This window comes from Bombus vosnesenskii, unplaced genomic scaffold (genome assembly GCF_011952255.1).
Source record: "Bombus vosnesenskii isolate JDL3184/JDL3185 unplaced genomic scaffold, Bvos_JDL3184-5_v1.1 scf7180000016261, whole genome shotgun sequence".
In the NCBI taxonomy this organism is placed as follows: Eukaryota; Metazoa; Arthropoda; class Insecta; order Hymenoptera; family Apidae; genus Bombus; species Bombus vosnesenskii.
This window is the reverse complement of record NW_022884330.1, coordinates 2,496,196-2,519,635: the sequence shown is the minus strand read 5'-3', so window position 1 is coordinate 2,519,635 and position 23,440 is coordinate 2,496,196. Positions and strand designations below refer to the sequence as shown.

General features: G+C 33.6%; 2 protein-coding genes and 1 long non-coding RNA gene across 7 annotated transcripts in view; 2 read left to right on the top strand and 1 right to left on the bottom strand.

Moving 5' to 3' along the window:
• LOC117241890 (putative fatty acyl-CoA reductase CG5065) overlaps positions 1-4,879 on the top strand; it is a 42,417-nt gene extending 37,538 nt beyond the window's left edge. For 2 of the 3 annotated variants that reach the window (XM_033508136.1, XM_033508137.1), the window contains 4 exons: positions 571-819; positions 1,076-1,425; positions 1,571-2,167; positions 2,769-3,170. In XM_033508136.1, coding sequence (XP_033364027.1) covers positions 571-819; positions 1,076-1,425; positions 1,571-2,167; positions 2,769-2,910 — 1,338 coding nt within the window. In that variant the 3' untranslated portion in view covers positions 2,911-3,170. Of the gene's footprint in view, positions 1-570; positions 820-1,075; positions 1,426-1,570; positions 2,168-2,768 lie in introns of all 3 variants that reach the window. The other variant, XM_033508139.1, reaches the window with a different exon arrangement.
• Positions 4,880-10,380: 5,501 nt separating this feature from the next.
• On the top strand, positions 10,381-23,130 carry LOC117241885 (protein tramtrack, beta isoform-like). Of its 3 annotated transcripts, XM_033508130.1 has the most exons (7): positions 10,381-10,836; positions 12,617-12,809; positions 13,132-13,384; positions 13,517-13,633; positions 20,351-20,613; positions 20,681-21,031; positions 21,113-23,130. In XM_033508130.1, exons 2-7 carry the CDS (start codon positions 12,684-12,686, stop codon positions 21,719-21,721), a joined length of 1,719 nt encoding a protein of 572 aa, XP_033364021.1. In that variant the 5' UTR covers positions 10,381-10,836; positions 12,617-12,683; the 3' UTR covers positions 21,722-23,130. The 3 variants fall into 3 exon arrangements, with proteins under 3 accessions (XP_033364021.1, XP_033364022.1, XP_033364023.1); XM_033508131.1 differs by lacking the exons at positions 10,381-10,836; positions 12,617-12,809; positions 13,132-13,384; positions 13,517-13,633 and adding exons at positions 15,713-15,891; positions 15,959-16,124; positions 19,052-19,626 and having other exon boundaries at positions 21,113-23,120; XM_033508132.1 differs by lacking the exons at positions 10,381-10,836; positions 12,617-12,809; positions 13,132-13,384; positions 13,517-13,633 and adding exons at positions 16,439-16,594; positions 19,052-19,626 and having other exon boundaries at positions 21,113-23,120.
• LOC117241888 lies at positions 15,027-15,646 on the bottom strand. Its single transcript, XR_004495135.1, has 2 exons — positions 15,376-15,646; positions 15,027-15,093 (listed from the first exon to the last, which is right to left on the bottom strand). It is a non-coding gene; the product is annotated as an uncharacterized LOC117241888 (long non-coding RNA).
• Positions 23,131-23,440: the final 310 nt, after the last annotated feature.

Sequence of the window (23,440 nt, the reverse complement as noted above, 5' to 3'; positions counted from 1 at the left end):
TATTTGCCCGTTATTTTGTCGTAACAATCGACAAAATCGTAACATAATTATTCTTGAATGCTAAGAAAAAATACAATGTGCTTGAAATATTTTGTTTCATATTTTATTATTATTCTTGTATTAGGCTTTCGTGTATTGTAAAAATATTCCAATATACCGGACATGTATTAGATTGTTCAGAAAATTCGTAACGAAGAACAATTTAAAAGGGATATGTTTTCATAGAATTAACATTAATCCATATGATACAACTTACCTTGAGTAGTGCAAAATACAGGAAACTTTTTTCCATCTTACAAGTAGATGAACTTATGGAAATTTAAGTCGTTTCTTTCTCTTGAAAATTGGAATTTTCAAGTAAGAAATTAATAAACAGTAGAGTTGATCGGTTTAGCCCGTGAAGATCTCCCTTTAATATCCATTTAAGAGCAGTATTTGTTCAAACGTTTCGTTATTTCATAGGAATTTGCGATGAAGATAACCGTGAACTTGTTGAACAACCTAATGTCTCTTTGCAGTTATTTTATTTCCCATTAAATAACAAAAATTAACGTAATGAAATGTTCGCAGCTGTTCGATAAACTACGTCGAGACGCACCGAATGAGCTTCTGAAGGTAATCGCCGTGCCTGGAGACATCACGGAACACGAACTGGGTATTTCAGAATCTGATCAGAACGTTCTAATAAGAAACGTGTCAGTCGTCTTTCATTCTGCCGCTACTGTGAAGTTTGATGAGGCCCTCAAGATTTCGGTTACTATTAACATGGTCGGCACTAAACAGCTATTGAATCTGTGTCACCGTATGCAAAATTTAGAGGTAAAGAAAGTAGTACACTGTGGTCTATTATAATATAAACTCCCTTACATGTCATTCTTATGTGTGACGAAGTAGTTCTTTTTACCTTTCAATCCCTGAACAATTATTATTAATTATTATGTTAGTCTGACATATTTAATTTATTAATCTATAAAATGTAACGATTAGGGATCTGTGTTATTTTTTCTTTTTTCTAAAGTAAAACTGAAGAGAAAGGGTAGCAAAGATAAATTAATCTTTATGTCTTTATGTATAGGCGCTGATCCATGTTTCAACGGCATATTGCAACTGTGACCGTAAGGACATCGCTGAAGAAATCTATCCTCTTATAGCTGAACCAGAACAAATATTCGCTTTGACGAAGGTGATGGATGACAAGATGGTTGACGATATAACACCAATTTTGATCGGCAATCGACCGAATACCTATACATTTACCAAAGCCCTAGCGGAAAGAATGTTGGAAGCAGAATCTGATTATTTACCGATTTCAATTGTGAGACCCACTATAGTTCTATCATCGTTTAGAGAACCGGTTGCCGGATGGTTAGATAATTGGAACGGACCGACTGGTCTTATTGCCGCAGCTGGCAAAGGTTTCTTCAGGTAAGCTCGGAACCTAGTAATTTCTATGTTAGTTAAACCAATAAACAATATAAGATTCAGTGAATTCTTTGTTTCTTTACAAACTTTATAACTGAAATGATTGACTCTGTTATTAATAAATAAACATTCGTTATATACATCGCAGAACTATGCTCTGCCGGGGAGAAATGGTAGCTGATATAGTGCCGGTCGACATAGTGATCAATTTGATGATCGTCGCGGCATGGAAGACCGCGACGAATCGCACGAAGACGATTCCCATATACAATTGCTGCACAGGCCAACAGAATCCAATCACCTGGAGGAAGTTCGTTGAACTATCATTCAAGTACAGCCGAATGCACCCATACAACGATGTGATTTGGTACCCAGGTGGCAGGTGCCACAATTCCGCTATAGTGAACAAAATATGCATGCTCATCCAGCACATTGTACCGGCGCACATTTTAGACTTTACTCTTCGACTGAAGGGCAAGACGGCCAATATGGTCACATTACAATCGAAACTTGAAAAAGCTACCAAATACTTGGAGTACTTTACTACGCAACAATGGATATTCAAAGATGATAATGTTCGAGAATTAAACGAAGAGCTTAGTCTCGAGGACCGCCAGACATTTACATTCGACGTTAGACAAATTGACTGGGCTTCATACTTGGAACACTATATTTTGGGAATTCGGCACTTCCTCCTCAAGGAGAACCCGGACACACTGCCAGCTGCTCGTGTACACCTTAAGAAGTAAGTAATCTTCATGATAACAAAAATAGAAATCTAAAAAATACAGAATATCAATTGTGTGATTTTATTTGCAAACTTATTTTTATATAGATGTATATTTGATCATATTTAATACACTTTAATCCTTCCGATGTCTTGATACAATTAATATCGTTAACTAAAAAAAGAATCAACGTAATACAAGCATACGAAGACAATAGATGAAAAACGCTTTACATATGAAAGCATTTTGAAATTCAATACCTCGTCAATCAATCACCTATTATTAAAACTGTCCATTTCTTAAATTTGGTTATAAAATTAAAGAATATTTAATTATTCGGCATAAAGAATACCAATTTCTCAAAAGCATTGAATATCATATTGTGTTATCTACTGCTAAAAGACTTATGTCTTTAGGTCGAATAGGCTGTTCCTTTTTTCAGCTATGTCATATCGAAATACGCCTTTTTCTAAACACTAAATGAGAACTAGAAAATGAACTAAATTGTACTTATCATATTTTCCCTTGTAATCTTCGTATTTAACTTAGAAAATATCTCGAAATTATCCTTTTATATATATATTATGATACTAATCTATCTGATATAATCTGTTTCAGATTATACTGGATTCACAAAGCTGTGCAATTCGGGGTGCTATTAGTACTGCTGCGTTTTCTGTTGTTTCGAAGTACCGTGACCCAAAACGCATGTTATTCATTGGTGTCTCTGGTGTTACGTGTGTGCCGTATAATTGTTTGACGGCTCAGAACGCTGGTTGAGGATCGCGAAAAGCGTTATAACAAACAACAACCACTAATCGTACAGAAGCATAATCTAATGGTGCGAGTTGTTCTCCGACTTCATTGCTCGCCGTTTCCAACGAGCAATCGCTATGTTCAAACATCCCATCGGTTGGCCTTTTCGATGTTTCTATTTGTTCATAATTAAATTAGCGTTCGCTAGAGATATTCAATTCCACAGAGAGGTGCAGTTACGAAACTGGTCCAAAAAAAAAAAAAAAAAAAAGAAAGAAAAAACACACACACACGGATGATAAGACGTACATTCGAAGCTTTCGAAGTTATATATAAAAGTCACTTTGTTATAACTCCTAAAACTGAACAGAAAGAGTGTAACCACCCTTGAGTAAATACGTCGTCTTTTTGTTCAACGGTAGAAAAGGGAAAAGAAAGTTCAAATATTTACGACCATACGTTTTTATCTGTGTCGTGTATTTTTCATGACGCCGTCTCAAAAAGGAGTTCCGTTCTTGAATATCGATATTTCGCATATCGTTGATCCGTGGTGACGAGACACTTGAAATATTCGAACAAGTTTGTTGCTGAAAGATTTAATTCTTGATACTTTTTATCGGTCTGTTACATTTAAATCATACTACACGATAGTTATATCGTAAAGTGCGATTTTGAAATTATACGACGTGAGAACTCCGTGAGCCGGCAGCTCGAATACTGTTCGAAATTATTCGACATTTGCCATAAAACCTTGTGATTTCATTGGTATTTCGTTAAATATGTTTCTTTTTACGGGATCTCTCTTTACGTCACTATATCTTGGTGATCAGAAATAAAAGATGCGTAAGAAAGGACAAATTATTTGTATTTTTACATTTTGAAAAGTAATCAGTATCGTGTATAATGTGTCTTTTATTGGTTGACTATTTAATTTAAGTAATCGATTCAATCTTCCAGTGAATTTTTGTGATCTTTTAAGCAATAAGATTCTATCGTGTATTGCGTTATAGAGGACACGTCCTGCTTCATTTCTTTTTTGCCAAAACGGAGAAAAAGATTTGAGAGAAAAGAAAGGGGGAAAGAGAAACAGATTTAACATTAATCGTAGAAAATAAATCGAAGCGATTAGATTATTATTATGCGAGTATGTATTTTACAACATTGCCAAACGATTTTAACGCCCGCTAAATTTCTTCCTTTTTCATAATTTTTACGATGTGTAGAAGTAGTGAAAAATTCCTTCCTGTAAAAGATCGTTTAATCCTTTCAGAAGCAGGGATTTTTTTAGACGCCCAACCATTTCCTTAGAGTGAACTTTTTCACGATTTAATGTAATAAGCTGTAATACAGTAAAACTATATGTATAGTACGAAAGCTGGGAGGATTGAACGTTCAAAATTTAGCATCGAATCCTTTCGAGTCTGCGTGGTACATGATTTTTCTTTTTTCTTGGAATTACAAAATAAGTTCTACTACTTTGTTAACGAAGAACAAAGCATAGACTCGAAATGGTCGAAATGATCGAAAAGGAACATTTTTAATGCCAGTTGGAGGAGTTACAAATTCGTCGTGCCTTTGTGTCGTCGCGATCTGGCATTTTGTTCGTTCATTTGTACTGCGACGTAAGATTCATAGATGGATATTTGGTAATGATTTTACGTCGAAGCACACGCTCGGTTCCATCATTCGGTTTCACCATCAACGAACCAAGTTACTGTTTCCAAACCGATCACACCGGATATTTGGGTGGTCGTGTATAATTACTATTTCTGTATAAAAAAAAAGAACTATTCGTATGCGTTTAATTATTGTTGTTATTTTAATTGGATTATTTGTAAAAACAAAAAAGGGAGACATTTAATGGAAAATGCGCTTGTTATAGCTTTGTTTGATATATTTAAGTTAGCTCGAATTTATCGAGTACATTTACTTGTTTTCTTGTAATTAAACAAATAGATGAAATTTGGGATATATCCTTTCTTATTTTAATGTTCCTTGTTTCCTTATCTCAAGATGTTTTATCAAGATTATTTATAAGTTATTATATAAGGTATATTCCTTATGAGTATATATCTATAAGGCTATAACATATACCTATAAGATATATAGCCATATATATGAATCTTAAAATTTTAAGTTAATAATACATCTAAATGTGTAAAACGAGCATTTGTACGAATAATTTGCTTCGTTTTTGGTGAAATTGAAGATGTAAAAGGACATTGACGAGTGCCAAAACATCCAGCTTGTTACAATTGACACAAATGTAATACGATCACTGCTAAATCATTGTAATGGAGAAGATTGTCAAAACACGTTACAGATTACCCCATTGTTTTTATTCATGATCAAGTGCGTTGAAACGTTTTCCTGTAAATCAAGAATACCAATGTAGAACTCAACACACTAAGATCACATGTCATACAGCGTTTTTCAAATCTGCCATCGGTAGACAGACACAACGCATTTATCCAAGTCTTCAAGATGTTAACGCAAACCCTAACCATCAAGAATACCAAGCGTTTATTATTAGAGGTCTAACCTAAAAAGGAAGACGGAAACTTAAAGACAAGAGAAGACAGGAGCTCAAAAGTTTTTATTAGAACCCTACCATCATCTAATTAAAAATTTAAACGATTTTGAACAAGAAATATAATTTCAATAAATATTCACCATTGATACTATTGGAATTGAAGTAACCAATTATTCTCTGAACTGCTCAAACTCCAACCACAGCGAAATATTAATATTAATATAAAATAAATAAAATTGTTCGAAAAGCAAGATAGTAACAAAAAATAAAACCATAAATTAGTTACAAAGTACACAAGCGTTTCTTCAAGAAAAAGAAGGAAAATCAGTAGGCAAAAGATTGTAACGACCCGATTGGAGAAATGATTACGTTTAAAACGTTTATCATCCAAACGTGAGCCAAGATACAGAAATATCGGTAGGTATATTAAGGTGTATTATAACATCCACAATATGTTATCAAAGCTAAAATTTTGAAGGCATTGGCAACTCGTTTTTCTGTTTCGATCAACTTTTCCACGTGCATACATATACGATAACACTTCCAGTAGCGGCCGATCGGCCAATGTGATTACATTAGAATTAAATATAGGCGGAAAGAGCCAACAAATTTGTATATATACGAATTTATCGATGATTAGCGTGAAAAGAATTTTATATGTATGCACGATGATTTGATGCATCCATTTTTGTTATTCATTCGTATGCTCCAGAAAAATATTCGCGTGTTTTTCGCTATGCCCGTAACGATATATGTTCTATATACTATATAATTATGTATATTATTGTGTTATTGTATTTATATTTTATTGCATTAACCTGTGTATATACAATACACATTCCAACGCTCTTCTTTCGATAAGATATGCATATATACATACGCATCTTTACGTTTTTATATTGTTATCAACATAATAGAGAAATTTGAAAATGTGTGCTTGGTAATTAATATTTGATACGTTTATTTCAATAATGCCCTCGGTGAATTTGCATAAAGCGTATATAATTTCACAGATTTTAATTATGTTCGTTAACCCTCTATAACCCATTCTGTGACATCTTTTATCTGATTATTAATTTAAACGATATAAAATAAAACTGTTAGAGAATACAAATGTTTCTTGGTAAAATTGAAATTTATAAGTTAATAAATTATATGAAATGGTCCGTGGAGGGTTAATTATGAATAAAAATCTTTTCTCTGCAACACTAAATCCCATGTGACGCAAATTTACACATGACAAAGTTTTTTAATACTACATTCGTTGCCTGTGTCTTTAAAACAATTAATTATATTAATCCTCATCCGTACCTCGTGTCAATTTGACACATTTTTCACGTGAAAGATGATGTTATTCCGCTATTTGTAGAAAATTGATCTGACCTTGTGATTTTTATTTTTTTAACGTGGAATATATATATGTATATGTATATATTTAGTATTGTTAACGGCAAAACATGCGATAAAAGGGTGTGACAACACTTGTTAGAAAAAGGGCCCTATCTGTCAATCTGACACACATAGTTCTGATCAAGTCCATTGACGACTAGTTCATTGCCTTGTTATTGTTGCACAACAATTATGCATTCACTGTACATCCCCTCCAGAATGCAACTAGACATGCATAGCTTTGAGTATTAAAATTTCGTATGGGTATAAAGAAAAGAAGAGGCGTTATGTCTTCTTTTTGTTCTGTTTGTCGCGAGACAAAGCTAAGAACAGTAATATCGAAGCAATGCGAAGTAGAACACGTGCGAATGAAATCCGATACTTGTGAAGGAGAATTAGTGTGAATGTGTGTAAACGATAAGGAGAAAAACTAATTATTTCATTTTATTGATGTTTTACGATTGTGTCAGTTTGACGCACGAGAGACACATTAAATTATAAAAATGAGGGACGGATGAGGGTTATGTTAAAACCGCCAGTTTTGAAAACGCGTATATGATTTTTTCGACTAGAAGGACCGACTTCTCCTTCAATTCTCTTCTGAAAAGAGCATATGACATTTTTAAATTGATCATCTCGTGTCCTTAAGTTCGAACGGGCTTCCTTTTGATATTTATTTCATTGCGATATTTATTATCCATCGTTCAAAAATGCTGCCAAGAAACAATGAAAGATTACATACTACATATGCTAGGAAGAGAGAGAAAACGAGGAAAGTATCATCAAACGAGGAAGAGAAGAGAAGAGGAATGAATAAACCTTTGTGAAAGGAAAGTCGATCGAATACAGCGTTGAAAAAATGACTAAAAGACGAGGAAGAAAGAAAAACTATGTGAAGGAGTAATGCTACCGAAGGTCACCGCCTGCTAGTCTTGTCTATATTGTTATTCGGTTACATAGTGCATATAAGGAAACAATATTTAATATAATCGATTTAATTAATATTGTACTTCTATAAATTACATTAAAAACAATGAACCATTACAAACGAATCTTTTAACATACCCTTTGAAACGGTTAATAAAAATAATTCAAAGAAACAGTCTCGCTGGTGTATTGAATAATTCATAAAGTTATAACATTTATAGAATTACAAATTATATTTCGAAGCTTTTTATTATTTTTCATTTTTCAAATTTACATTGTTAATGTAAAATATTGAAGCACGAAAACATTAATGAAAAAAAAACGAAACGCTCTTCGTCTTTTATTTTTATTACAAAAATTGATTGTTATATAATTTAGCACATGATATTTCTTTTGCATTGGTTTTTTAAATTAACAAATCTTTACATTAAAAGAAAATATAAATATACAATAAAAATATGCGAACGAAGATTCTAAATAAAATAAGAGAAGGGATAAACATAAAAGTAGAATCAGATAGTAATATACGCGTTGGAATCGGTCAAGTCTAAGTAGAAAAGGACGAATTGCTACGGGTAGATGGTGTAAGAACAACACAACACGATCGTATAGTACTTAAATGCTATAAAGAATGTAGTAAAACGTGAAGGATCGAATTTCGCGTATCAAAATAGTGTTGAGAAGAAAAAACAAAAAATGAGCATACTTGAAAAAAAAAAGAAAGATGGTATGGTACGTTTGGAGTGTTGAAATGTAGCAAATAAAATTTACCAAAAAAAGAGCTTTGTTTTATAATATTTCATACTTCATTTCCAACATAAATTTTGTTCAATATTTTATAGCACTATACATTGTACTTTTTAAACATGCAATACAACATATTAAGAGCACATGCAATTAAATATTTGGGAGATTTTATTATGTATAGGATAAATAAAAAGCATTTTTTTTGAGCTTTTTTAAAGATTATTATAGATTCAGAACACAATGAATCTTGATATACATATGTGTATTCCTGTGCTATACAAGTGATCATTGCGGATAGTTACAGGCTTTTATCTACGATGATACGAATGTTCCCAATTTTACCAATCCAGAATGTCTTATCATGCGTATTGATTTCCACGACCATTACATTACAACTCTTCCATGAAAAACAAATATTTTTATGTTACTACAGAATCGATAATCATGATGAATTCACAATATACACATATATGTATATGTATATATATATATATATATAGGATGTTCTGTATACATTAATAATTATGATACAATTATAGGAAGTGAATGATTCTACATAAAAAATAAGTCGAAAAAGTAGAATAGAATTACTTTATATGAGATTTTCTTTTCCAGCAAATTGACTTTGAAATCCTTATGTAAAATAAGTAATTTTGAAGATTCGCTTTAATAATATAGACAAATAATTGTTCCAAATGCTGCCAATTGCTTAGCGTGTATAGCTGCGTTCGTTTTTAATTAAGTTATTTTGCACTTTAACCTATGTTGTGTCTTTCATTATTCAAAGGCTGAAACAATCCTCGTTTTTAGTTACTGAAATTTTATTGTATATTTTTAAATATAATAAGTCACGTTTTCAGCAAATTCACAAAATTCAGCACATTTACCGTCAATTAATCTTATGTTTTCAAATTATTTGATTTTTAAATTAAATATGTTTTCCATCCTTCTCGTAATTTAAAAAATATTCCTTGTGGCTTAACAACTATACTTTTAACTTTCTTATTTTACTCACCGTTCATGTTTCTCATTCTAATTTAACAATCAGAATCCTATCCAGATCCTATGCTATTTATTTCAGCTCATGAATCTTATTGTCAGAGTAAGAAACATGAAGCATAAGATAACAAGAAAAGTTACCATACGAGTATATTTCTAGAGTGAAATAAAATTGTTTGCAACTTGCAAAAAAAGCTCAAACGAGAATTCCCACAATTTAATTTTTGCAATGAAATTTTTTTCATTATCTCAATATCTAGAACTGACCCTACAAATATTCTCCACATATTTTGAGATACTATATATATATATATATATATGTATACATTGGTATATACATGTATCTACAGTTGTTTTAGCAGAAATACGAGAGCGTCGCTACTGTCAGTTTTTTCCATAGATCGATGTTCACTCCATTGATGCCGTTTAATAAGGCTATGTAATGTCAGAAGACAGACGAAAAATTAAAAGTTATCCTGTGTCGCCTTGAAACATGCTATACTGTATAGATATATATATCTACAATCAACATGAATGAATAGTCGTCTTAACAAAGACATGAACGTATGGCTATTGTCAATCTTTTCATAGATTGACGCCCATCGACACTAGTTAATAAACCAAAGACCGTTATACAAAAGTGTGGTAAGCGGCAAACAGTGAGCGATAAGCGACAGGGTGACAAAACAAGTGACGATTGAGCCACAGAAATTAAATCAAACTTATAGATCTACATATATGGAATAGACCATATATAGCAGCTGAGCAACCAGCGATAAAAGATTGTCGCTTACCGCTTACCGCTTATTGCTCTTCGATCTTAATCGCTAATCGTGGCGTAACACGTAACATCGTAAGACAGACAAAAACTGAGATAATTTAGTAACGATCTCGTGGAAAGCGCCATCCGTGCGTAAATAGTAAAAGTGTGAAACGATGGCGCGTGAATAAACCACAGACGGGTGCCATAGTGCCGTTCATTGATTGCGCTTGTCCGGTGCCATATTCCTTGCTCCAGAGTGTGGCGTTTATTGCGCAAAATCCAATCACTAGCGTTTCGCCATTTTTGTTGACCATTCAGTAGTTTCCGCGAAAACGGCTATAAGGCAGCCTGTCCGGCAAAAGTGATCACGCTCGTTACCTAAATATCGATTCATCTCGATTCAGATCCAGAATCGCGATTAGATTCATAGAATAAACGATAGAGTTCTTACCGTTCCTTCTTTTTCTCTGTACTCGTTACTTTCTCAATTTATGTATGTATAATGTACATATATATAACTGTACTTTGAACGTTCCTACGAATTTTGTGATAGAATTACGCATCGACAACACGTGAGTATTATTGCTACTTTGATACTTCTCACTCATGTAGAAAATGTTGCTCTTTTCGATGACTGAGTAAATAAAAATTTTATCTTAATTCTTCAACCGTGCGTTCGTTGATGTTGAGAAAGGCTGTGCCACGGCTGTTTTTAATTTATAATTTTGTTTAAGTTTCTATTGTCAATATATTTTCTTTCTTATAACTTATTTATTATATTATTATATATTATACTCTTTTGAAATTATATTTCTGAAAAATGAGAAAAAGGAGTTTAGATCACTTCTACGGAATTTTCTTACTTTCGTGTTTACCGGTAGCGTTAGTTCGAAAATGGTGGAAACGAAAAGTAAAAATTGCAGCAGAGATACATTCAATGACGCACGGATTTTTTTACATTGATTACTAATGTGCTTTTTATTATAAATTTACACGTCTCAAATTTGCACACTTTGCATAACAAACTAAATAAAATTTTCGAACAGTGACATGTATAGACATCAATATTGATATTGGTACAATGAAGTGACAAGTACTTCGAACCAACTTTTATCTTGTATTTTTCCACGCTTTCCATGAAGTAATACGGAATAATGAGAAGTAAAATAGTTACATAAAAAGGTTGACAAAAATAATATTAGAAAATCGCAAAAAAGCAATAAATGTGCAAACATATCCGATAAAAAAGAGACAGTATGGACAAATTAAATATTCGCAGTGATATAAGATAGAAACGCAATCTAAGCAATGTGTACATTTATCTTCTTTCGAATGGAACTCACCATTTATTATAAAGATAAGCTCTTTCAATAATTTATTTAATTTATTACGGATCCAGATATTCCAAATAATTTTAATTTTTCAATAATCAATAATAAAATGAACACGAATACGAAAATTCTGATTTTTTACAATCAATTTCCAATCTTTTTATTTGTTACAATTATTTTTGTTCCAATTAATTTCGAGACGGACGATTTCTCCGCACACTTCGCCGTGAATGCAATTTTAGATCTGGACAAACGAAACAATGTAACCGAAAGCGAAGTGTAAAATAGACGAAATAAGGAAGGCAGAGGTTGAAAAAAGAATGGTCAGCCCGCGGACGAACACGAGGCAGACTGAAATTTCTAGCACGCACGATTTCCGAGGTTCTATAGACTCTCTGTTCATTTCTCTGTTCCGTACTATTTTTGGCGCGTGCATAGGTATGGAGACGTTTAGGCGATTTCACAGTAATAGAAGCCGAGCTAACAGATGCAATTGCGCAAATCGTTTTGCCGGTATATCGCTCGAGATCGACGGTCGTGCAAAAGCCTCAGATCGAAGAATCGCGTCTGAATTTGGGAGTGAAGCTTGGCACGCGTCGCTATCTTTATTCTGTACATGATAGAACATAATTTTTGATAAATTTAATATTTTATGCGAATCAAATGAAATGAAAGTTAGTTTGATCGCTCATTGCAATTTTTTTAATATACGTATATATGTCATAAACAGGATTTTTAATAAACCTTTCATTCAAATAAAATGTGAATTAGTAGTAGTAAATTAATTTGATAATTTAATAAGTTTTGTTTATCATTCAATAGAACTTTCTAATGTATTAATAATTGTCTTTTTATAATATATAAATATTACTAATGAAGTGTGAGTTTGATATTAAAAAGAAAAATAATATGTGTACTCAAAATACAGTTTAAAATACAACACTTTATTGAAATTAGATTACTTATATATATATATAGATATAATAATATTTCTTTTTAGTAATGCTAATTATCTTTTCAGGTCAGTGTCAGGAAAAATAGGCCGTTGAGAGTTTACAGTACTTAGCACCGGGGAAAATAAAAAAAGAATGAGCAGGATGCCACAACGCGTGAAAAGTGCGTCCAACGTAAACAAAACGCAGATCAAGGAAGAAGCTTCCACATCGTCCGTTCTTGCTGGGAATTCTAGCGATGATGATCCGAACGCAGCCGAAGTATAAAATAAAAGAATTTAGGAATCACTTAATTATCAAGCTTTTTAAATAATTAGAATTGTTTGTATAAAATACAATTATTATTTCACTATTATGCGAATCAAAAAATCAAATGTAACTGGATATTTACATAACTGTTTCGTAGTAATATACATATAATAACATATACAATGACTGCAAAAGGTATTTGAACACGACTGTATTTATCGTAACAATCACATATTAATTAAGTAGATCTAAGTATATTTAATTTTATATTTAATAGTACTTTCATATGACTATAGAACATGAAACGTCTAATTAAAGATTCCGAACTCTGCAGGTTGTACTATCGAATAAAGGCGGGCCAAAATTAATTCACCACGGTTACATGTATACATTGCACAAGAAGCAACCGTACAATATCCGATGGAGATGTGTTCGCAGAACTATGCATTGTAGAGGCAGTCTTATCACTACCACGAGTTGGACGAAGCCAAGGGTGCGTATGGAGCACAATCATAAGCCAGACTTCGCGGCCGCTCAGATTGCCAGGAAACGATACTTGGCTCTTGGCAAACCTAGCGTGTTAACAAGTAGGTTCACCAACTTTTCCATTGATTATAATTTAGCTCGTTTATCGATTCCTGCCTGAATTTTCAAAAATACATCTGAAGGGATATTTTCATAATGCACAATATCACGTTTAAACTTTGTGTGTTTCGTAGACGTAGAAGGAAATACTGTCAAGTCTATGAACGTACCACAACGAGTGCTTCACAAGGAGAATAATGTACTAGAACAGAAAGGTAGGAGACCGAAGACGCGAGCTACAGCCAGGAAAAGTAAGTGTTTTGAAGACTTTTATAATTGTTAACAATTTATTAATAATCAGAATCCAATCTTGGAAATCCAATATTGGAAATGGTTTGTTATATGTTATATAGTATTGTGTAGAGTGGATAATTCTTTTTGATATGTGATTTAATAAATTATTGTGTTTTAAATTAAGACACTAATGAAAGTCATTAAATGATTCTCCAGAAGATTAATAGGGAATAGAAAAATCAGTAGAGTGATTAGATACAATTAAAAACAGAGATTCATATTTCTAGCTACCGATTTAAGATTACTATGAATGAATTGGAAAGTTATAACGAATTAAACACTGTAACTCTTATTTACATTTACAATGAGATGTACAAATGATTCTACTATAAAAAGAAGACTGAATATATGTGGTCGTGTTCAATTATCTAGCATATAAATCATCGTATAAATATTAATTTTAATTAAAACGACTAAGAATACATAAATTTCAGTGTTTGGGAATTTATACAATATATAATTTTAGATCTATAATTTTAGACTAGCATTACGACTATAATGAATTGAATCTTTCAATCAGTCAGGACTAATAATTACGTAGAAAATACATGAATTCATTCTGTTGAGTTAATGTTAATGCCCAGCGTAATCGCTGCTTATAAATCCGCAGTATCCTACATATTCAAAAACAGATTATTGTTAGCGATCGTTCGTCTAAAATCAGGCGAGAGTATTATCGCGCGATTGATAGCCAACAGTTATTTTATATATACTTACGTACACTTACTCACACATACAGGCGGTCTTTTATATAACATAAAATTCGAAATGTTTGTGAAAATTGTAATTATTTCATTATTTCTGCAATCGTTTGGATCGTTAACTTTATTTTTGTTTAACTATGAAGTTACTAATAAATACTATAGGAGAATATATTGTGTGATAAATATCATATTACACTAATTTATAGAGTAATTCGTGTTCCTTTTAATAAACATTTTATCATTGTGCAAATAATTAATCAGACAAATAAAACCGCTCACAATTTAAAATGAAACACAGTAGCGGTAAAGTAATCGTTTGAAAACCATCAGTGTGAATATGTTCTCAATCCTTGCATTTCTATAGCCAAATCATTGGAGATCTGCCGAATCTAAAGTAATAACGCATGAAGTTTCAGAAACTATTTATGTTAGTCGTAAAATGACGAATTAACAAATAAGAGGAGAAAAATTTCTGTTTGCATTTAACTTTATTTTCGTTTATATTTGCAATATTCGCTTTATACATAATGTAACAGTTTTATACAACAGATACAGTAAAACTAAATAAGAACAAAACACAGAGGAATATTTATCTGCTTTTCTTACAGTATCATTTATTTATAATTTCCCATTTTTCGCTCAAGTGGTAGATCTCATGGTGAAGACGGCGAAATACCGACGACATATCGATTATTATCGATAACCCTCGCTATCTAAAACAATCGATGTTGTTTTGTCATTATCGATAATTTCGATATTTTTGTTGTATATTTATTAGCATATATTCATTCATAATATTCAAAATAGAAGTCAATCAAAATCTAACTATCAGATGACAGATTGTAATTCTTAACTACCAATTCTATCATAGATTTCATTGGTTAGAAAAATTCGTGGAATTTAAACTATCGAAAGTAATCGATAATTATCGAAGATTGTGACTATCAATATCTCCCTAGCTCTATTTCAAAGTCCGTACTCGGAGGGTTAATTACCGCGTAAAGAACGCGACCCAATGGGCAAGAGACGCATTTCAATTTGCGTGTACAGTGTGTCCAAGATGGCGGGCATCTTGAAGATGCGCGCGAGAAAAAGGGAGCTGTGGTAAGCGGCTCCCGATCGATGAGAATTCGCTCGGACGAGGCTCGAGTGAGTCGAACGTGATCAGGTCGGTTAGTAATTCCTTAGCGAAGAGAGACCCGGGAACGCGCACACGATAGCAACACGAAACACGGTACGGATAATATGCGTCGACGACCGGCGGCGCCGTCGCACATGCGCGCCCTGACGCGCCCCTGTTCGTCCACCGATTTCGATTTTAGTCACTCCCGGGTTCGGCTTCGGGGAAAATCGTTCCGCTCTCGTAGCGAGCCTTACTCGTCCAGACGCGTCGTGAAAAAAACTCGCACGGATTTTAGTAGCGATTCTTGGTCGATCGAGTAGAAATACAAACGCGTCCCTACACGAGCCACAACTCTCTAACATTCGACAATTTTTCCTATTCGCGACGAGTAGATATATATATATATATATATATACACATATATATTTGTACGTCTTCGACGTATACCACGAAAGAGAAGAAACGAGAAAGAGAGAAGCAGATTTTTGGGCGATTATTTCCTTGTGTCGTCGTTCACGGACGATCGTATCCCAATACCGGTTTAATCGTCAGACGTTTACACGGGCCAGCGAGATTAGACACGCCGAGAATAACGCGATAGGAAACCAGTGTTGATCTTTGGTAAGAATCTGATCGAGCAGAGAAATATCGAGAGAGAGAGAGAGAGAGAGTGAAAGAGGGAGTGAGAGGGGAGAATTTTGGACGAGAAATCGAGCAATTCATTTGTGTAGTTTAGAATATCACTCCTGGGAATATCATACGAGGGTCGATAAATTGTCGCGTGGTCGTTGTCGGTACAACGGTTCTCTGACGCGGCGCACAATACCGAAAATCGAACCGGTTCGTAGCCGCGAATCGACCAACGAACTGGATTCAGTCTAAGTGACACCGTAACGAACAACAGAGAAAAAAAGAGGGACGAAAACAGAGAGAGAGAGAGAGGAAAAAAAAGCACAGAGAGGTAGAGTAAACGTAACGACGTAGCAGCGGCGTGTGCTACTCGATATCGTGCTTGGCCGCAACGGTTGCCATTTTATAGTCAGTCGCTCAAGAGAGTTCTTCGGGGAGGCAAGAAGGAGAGGGAGAACTGAGTAAGAACAAAAGAGCGAGTAAGATAATGCGAAAAAGGTAGAAGGAGCGAGAGAGGAAGAGAAAGAGAGAGAGAGAGACAGGGAAAATAAAGAAGAGAGAAGGATCGAGGGAACGTAGCATATGAGACGGGAAACGTGGTTTGATGGTGGGGAGAGGGAGGGGAAGATATTGAAGTAGGAAAGAGAGAGAAGAAGAGAAGAAAGAAAGGAACTTCGCAGATGGAGTAGAACTTCCGTAGATGTTTTTAGATCGTTTTCGATCATACGTACGAACTAAGCTTTTTCTCTCTTCTTTCTTTTTTCTTCCTTTTTTTGATAGTTTGTGTCAACTAACACGTTGCAATGCAATATCGATTTGGCCTGCGTAATATACGTGTGGTATACTATCGCACGTTCTCATCGGATAAATCGTTAATACGTATTATCCGTGTGTCGTCTACTGAGTGATGATACGGTGTGCTAAAAGGAGTGGGAGTAATAGAGAGGCATTCAGAGACGAGAAAGATAGTGCGTGAACGCACTATATACATGTATACTTTATCTACTCAGTATGATTATCGTTAGCGCTTTTTTTACAGTATCTCACTATACCGAAAAATTTATATCACATATTATAGTATTTCAATATTTATTCTTTTTATGAATATAACACCTTGTGTGTTATTGTTATTGTATTAGTATTTAGGATTGTGAAATGTATTTACTTATACTTGTTAATACTTTCAAATTTAATTATGGTATTTATATTGGTAGATCAGGAGTATTTTATTATTTATAAGGTTTTTTAACATGATATAAAAAATACATTATTTTGAATAGAGTTTAATAAAGGAAAATATTTTTTTCATCTATTTATTCTTATTCTCTTAAAAAATTATTCTGCACAGTCAGAAATCAGAATTCAACATCATCTGTTTATTGGATAATGATCCTACGATCTAATTTCTCATTCTACTCGATGTTTGAAATAGGTTACATGATATGATAATTCTCGACTAACCAAACGTGGTAAATCAACGAACATCATCATAGATTCACTTACAACCGAGATATACTCACTATTCACCATCACATCATTTTCTTTGTGTCAAAATCATGAATGTGCGAATTTTTGCTTTTTCAGTAAAGAAGTGGACTGAATATCTTTCTTTTTGTTCTCATATGTATTGTATTTATGAGTGTAATGTAACAGATGTGTAGTAACGGGAGCATAGTAGTGATTAACCGAATTACATATTCATGGTATTGACATAATTTAATTTAAATTAATCTACAATATAATGCCATACATCTTTCCTTTTTTATTTTTCAACTTCTCGCTCGTCTATGAAGTAAAAGAAAAAGTATGATTAGGACGCCGATGCCAAGATGTTGTTACGAGTAGTCGATTTGTGAATTAACGCGGGAAAATGTCGTTTCTTTATGTTGTCTTATGTCTTGTGTAGAGTGTAGAGTACAGCTATACTTCTCTAACTAGCCAGAGATGGGAATCTTATTTGGCCAATTATTCAGAGAGGTAGATCTAGGAAATCCCAAATATCATCTCCATTAACCTATTAAGAGTCAATATTGCGTTAATACGACATACTATTTTAAAGTTGTTATTTTCAACAACCTTTCAACTTCTCAGATTTTTTAGATCTTCAAATGTTCGGATTTCCAGATTTTCAAATTTGTGCATTTTTTAGTGTTGTATATTATTTACTTTTTTACGCTATATTTCATAGCTTGGTCCTTAATGGGTTAAATGGGAGTGAAAGATGAGTATCTGACACATTTATTCATTTTACATATATATCCATGTTAGTAGTTCTGCATTAATTAATCACCATTTTGCTACATGAACTGACCGTCGTTATCTCCATCACTTCGCGAAACTATTATAATTTCATTGAGCGTCTAGTGTTACGTAATTATGTAAAATAAACGAATATGTCAGGTATTCTATTTTATTCGCATTTAATGGAGAAGAAACGTATCTCTTAGAAATAAGGTTCCGACTCGTGGTCAGTTAGTGGAGCATTACTCTGTCCTCTTTAGTCAAAAAATGTTTTACCTAGCATTTTTTCATTATCCAAACTAAGAAGAGAGATTTAAAATTCGTTAATAAAACAAGTTTCCTTCTTGGTATTTTAGTACCATGGATTTCACGGAATTCTTTTTTCATAGCCGCAATACCTGTTTAAGTATCGAACCATGATTTATCACTTATCATAACTTTACAAATATCTCAGTTTCTTTAAATTTCATAAACTCGTAGAATACATGTGGACAAAATAGCGCTGAAAAAATTACCAAGCAAACCCTTGAAATTCTTTCTTCATATCCACAATGTTAAAAACCAAAATTTAATAATATAAATTGATTGAAATAAAAATTGCATAAATGTTGCATTAACGCAACGTTGGCTCTTAGTGGGTTAACGCGGCAGTACTGTATCGCGTTTTCGTCCCACAGAGAAAACACGCCATTGGAACGAAAATACGATCAGCGTGGAATTGGCGATCGACAAAACAGCGAGTCAAATACGAGCACGACGGCTACGACGGTGGGTCGGCTTGTACTGGTGGCCTGCAAGGACACCGTGAAGCTGACTACCCGCCGTCTCCTGCAGGAGCGTCAACGTGACCGAAATTGCCACGCGAAGGTCATCACGTCTTCCAACGCGGATATCGTGGAGGGCATTCGGCTTGAGGACGTCGCCATGAAGCAGGAACCCGAGGACGAGGAGGATTCCTACCTGGAGGCAGTCGAGATGCCGTCTCTATCGCCCTCGTCGTCCAGCAATAGGCATGCAGGCGCAGCACATCGTGTTCGGTCTCATGCACGTAGTCTACGTTCTATGACGAACCCAAGCGCGGTTTGGGCACATTTTGATCTGTGTGCTAACGATCCTCTACGTGCACTGTGTCGAATCTGTGGGGCAGTGGTGGTTAGAGGCGGGGCAAATCCACGACAGTGTGGTACAACGAACCTTCATCGACATCTCAGGGTACATCACGGTGGCAGACTCATTGGCACTCGCTATCACGGTAATAGTTGTTGGTCGAACCTTTCAGAAGCCGAACTGATGATTATATTGTGGATGTTTATACATTTATGAGAATGCACATAATACTTATATACTTAATACCATAATTTGGTCCCACTATTAATTCCAGCTCTATTCATCTCGGTAATTCATCAGTATGACCATTAATTCACTCACAATAAGGAACAAGTTATAAGCATCTAACAGTACAAGTATTCAGAATCAGTAGTGCATTGTTGACTGAGCCAATTACATTGCAGTAAGATGATGTAAATAATCCTAAATTCCAAGATGAATTCAGGGAAATAATGCTTGTAATACTCACTTTTCTCTACTTTTTCATATATGAAGTTGATCAGAGTGGTTTCTGAATGATTCGATCATTTGCTAGTACTTCCATACTAAGAGAGTGATAGTATGTAATTTGATAATTGTATCAAAGCTGTTAATGGTTATTGCTATAGTGTGTATGAGTTTATGTAAGATAAGATTTGAAATATGGTTTATATTTATTATATGAATAATATTGGGATCTCTGTAATCAGAGGACTTTTTATTACTTGGGTAATGAACAATCTGGGGAATATATGCATTTTTAATGTATCTTGTTGATATTTTCTGGAGAATCATTTTAATGAACATGAATGGACATGAACTATTTGTATCTTCATAAGCTGTAGTAGTTATATTCATGAACTGAAAGTAATAATAGTTGTTTTTCACAGTACTACAATCACCTCAGACCAATTCAACAGGCAAGACTATAAGAATAGCAGCGCAGTCCTTGGTAAGATCTCATATTAGAAATATTGCACCAGCACCTATATCAGAGCAACAACAGCAACAGCAGCAACGACAACCAAAGACTCTTGTGTTAAAAACAATACCCTTAAAAGTAAAGCAGGTTGCACCTACGACCATTAAAATGCCACCCCGACAGATAAATCAGGGAGTGCCTCATAATATCGTACACCAACAGCCTACAGAGGTAGTGACATTATTACGTATCAGTTTCTATAGCAATAACTTAAATATTTAATATCTTTGTTTTTTAGGTTTGTTTAAGATGGAACAGTTATCACAGCAACATGCAGAACAGTTTCCCATCTTTATTGGATTCTGAACAGTTCGTCGATGTCACCCTGGCCTGCGAAGGCCGCTCGTTGAAATGTCATAAAATGATACTGTCAGCATGCAGTGATTATCTCGCTGATCTATTACGCGAAAACCCATGTCAGCATCCAATCATTTTAATGAAGGATCTTAAATTTTGGGAGGTAGAAGCACTAGTCAAATTCATGTACCGCGGAGAAGTAAACGTCGCCCACGATAAACTGCCACAATTGTTGAACGCAGCTGAGGCTTTACAAGTAAAAGGATTAGCCGGTCCAAATCCTTCTTCACGGGTGAACGATGTTTTTTTTATTGTTTAATGGATCTAAGATTCCGTTGATACAAGTCTTTACAAAGCATATTTTTTTTGACAGAATCCAAAGCCACCTTTACTTATTCCGCAATCGAAACCGGTAGTATCTCAACAAGTTCCTCGAGGCGCTTCAGAGACCAAAGAGAAACCTTCCACTTCTGGAGTTTCTACGCCTTCTAGTCCTAAACGCGCGCAAAAACGACAACACTCGGAACCAATCGAGCCAAAACCCTTTACAAAGATACGCTTACAACGACCTGTTACACCGTCACAGATTACTACGGTTAAGTTGGAACCCCTAGATATCCCTCTCAGTCCTACGGAAATGTTCCCCGAAAATAACGAGGACAGTTCAACTCTGTCGAATTTTGACAAACTCATGAGTTTACACGAGGAAGATGATCCAGGTGGCAACGAGGCTACCGATGGCGAAAGAGAAATCCATTTCTGCGAGATACCCGACCCACCCGATATAAACGATAGCGAGGATCAAATGGAATTTGTACCTACGGACTTTTTAGAACAAGAACAAGACATAGTCGAAGAAACAGATACAGCCTCGAACAAAGATTGCAAAGAAGAAGAATCTAGGGAGGATTATAGTTCTGTTGAACTCGAGATCGGTGAAGGAGACGGAGTCGAATGTTCAAAAGAAAAGAAGCCGGTTTAGTGAGATGTTCTGAATTCAGTATTTGGTTTGTTTGACGGAAATGGAGTAAGATCGTCGTTTCGGATTTTTAACAAATTCTTGGAATTATCCAGTATTGCCACGAGACTTTTATTTTGTTAATCAAGTATTGATTTCAATGGTTTCCTCTTTTCTTCGAAATTAATACAAGAGAGAATAATGTATATATACATATATCTATATATTATTTTTGTGATAGTGTTTTATGAAATCTATCGTCGCATTAAATCATTATGCAATATATGCAATTTTAACTTTATTTGTGTTTAATCAGACGGAACGCAACATGAAGTTATACATATATCGAGATTTTACCGTTTGTTCTCAGAGTAATATGACAAATATTTCATCGACATTGTAAATAGAACGTAAACGATAAAAAGTAAAACTATTTTTATCACTTACCGTATGAATCGTAGCGGCTACGTATACCTTTCGAGTATTTTCTTCAAGTTCACTGTTCGAAACTGATATTTCTATACAAACAACTATGCCAGAAAGTATGAGAGAGATATTTAAGTGAATATTATTAATTAATTACATATATTTACAAGAGTACCTATAACTACTTTTCTTGCATAGTTTTTAGAGATTCGAATACGATATATGACTTCTACGTTGTCAAACAATTTTAATTTATTTGTTGAACAAAAACTTTTATATTATACTTTTTTAAATCGTAGATCGATTTCATTAGTCAAGTAGAAATTGATCGATTATTTTAAATTCGAATGATATTTGAATCTAATGAAAATCACTTTGAATCATTAATGAAAATTCGGAGATTACCTATTCCTATTTTAATCACAAATATGCTAACAGCATAAAAAGGATATAGCTTCTTGAAAAGAAAGTTGTACCTGTTAATTTTCATGGTCGTTTGCAGTATAATATGATAAACAGTACAACGGGTTAATATTTTTTGTTATTTATGTTGTATGAAATCTGTTTATTTTGATAATATCCTTTTAAATATGTACGTAGGCATTGTATGGAATAAGATGTCTGAATTTACTAATACATTAATGAAAATCAAATACATTCATGCGTTAATCGTAAAAATTCATTATTATTAAATAAAATTGCAAAATTAATAAAGTGATAACTCGATATATCATACTTTTTATTACATTTCTACCTTTTCTCGTAGGTTCCTAAAGATCATTGCGTAAATTTTACTTCGAAAAAAGAATTATCTTTTTAGCATTATACGTGTATATTAAGCGTTATGTAAAAATAACATTCTACGTATATGGTATATATTAAATCGAAGCTAGCGGCAAAATTACGTTTGTTGTAAAGATCCATGTATGATTGAAAAGTATATGTACATTGTATAACATGTGAAATTATGTGTTATAAATAAACTGCTATAATAGTACATAGCGAAATAATATGCGTTAAGTATGTTTTATTCTAAAAAATTTACTAGTTTTACTATTTTTCTATGACAAATTACTTTTCTTTAAAATAAAGAATTATAAATAAAATTGAAAAAAGAAAAACATTTTATCGATTATTTGGGAAAATTCGAAAAATTATTATGTATCGTGACTACATATTAATGAAACTGTAATTCTATACAAGTTCCTTCTATGTTTAACATCTTTATATATATATTAATATGTTACATTCTTTGAATAGATAGAAAAATTCCTTGTTCTCATTTTATTGCTAAAAATATTGTCGAGTTTCAAAATA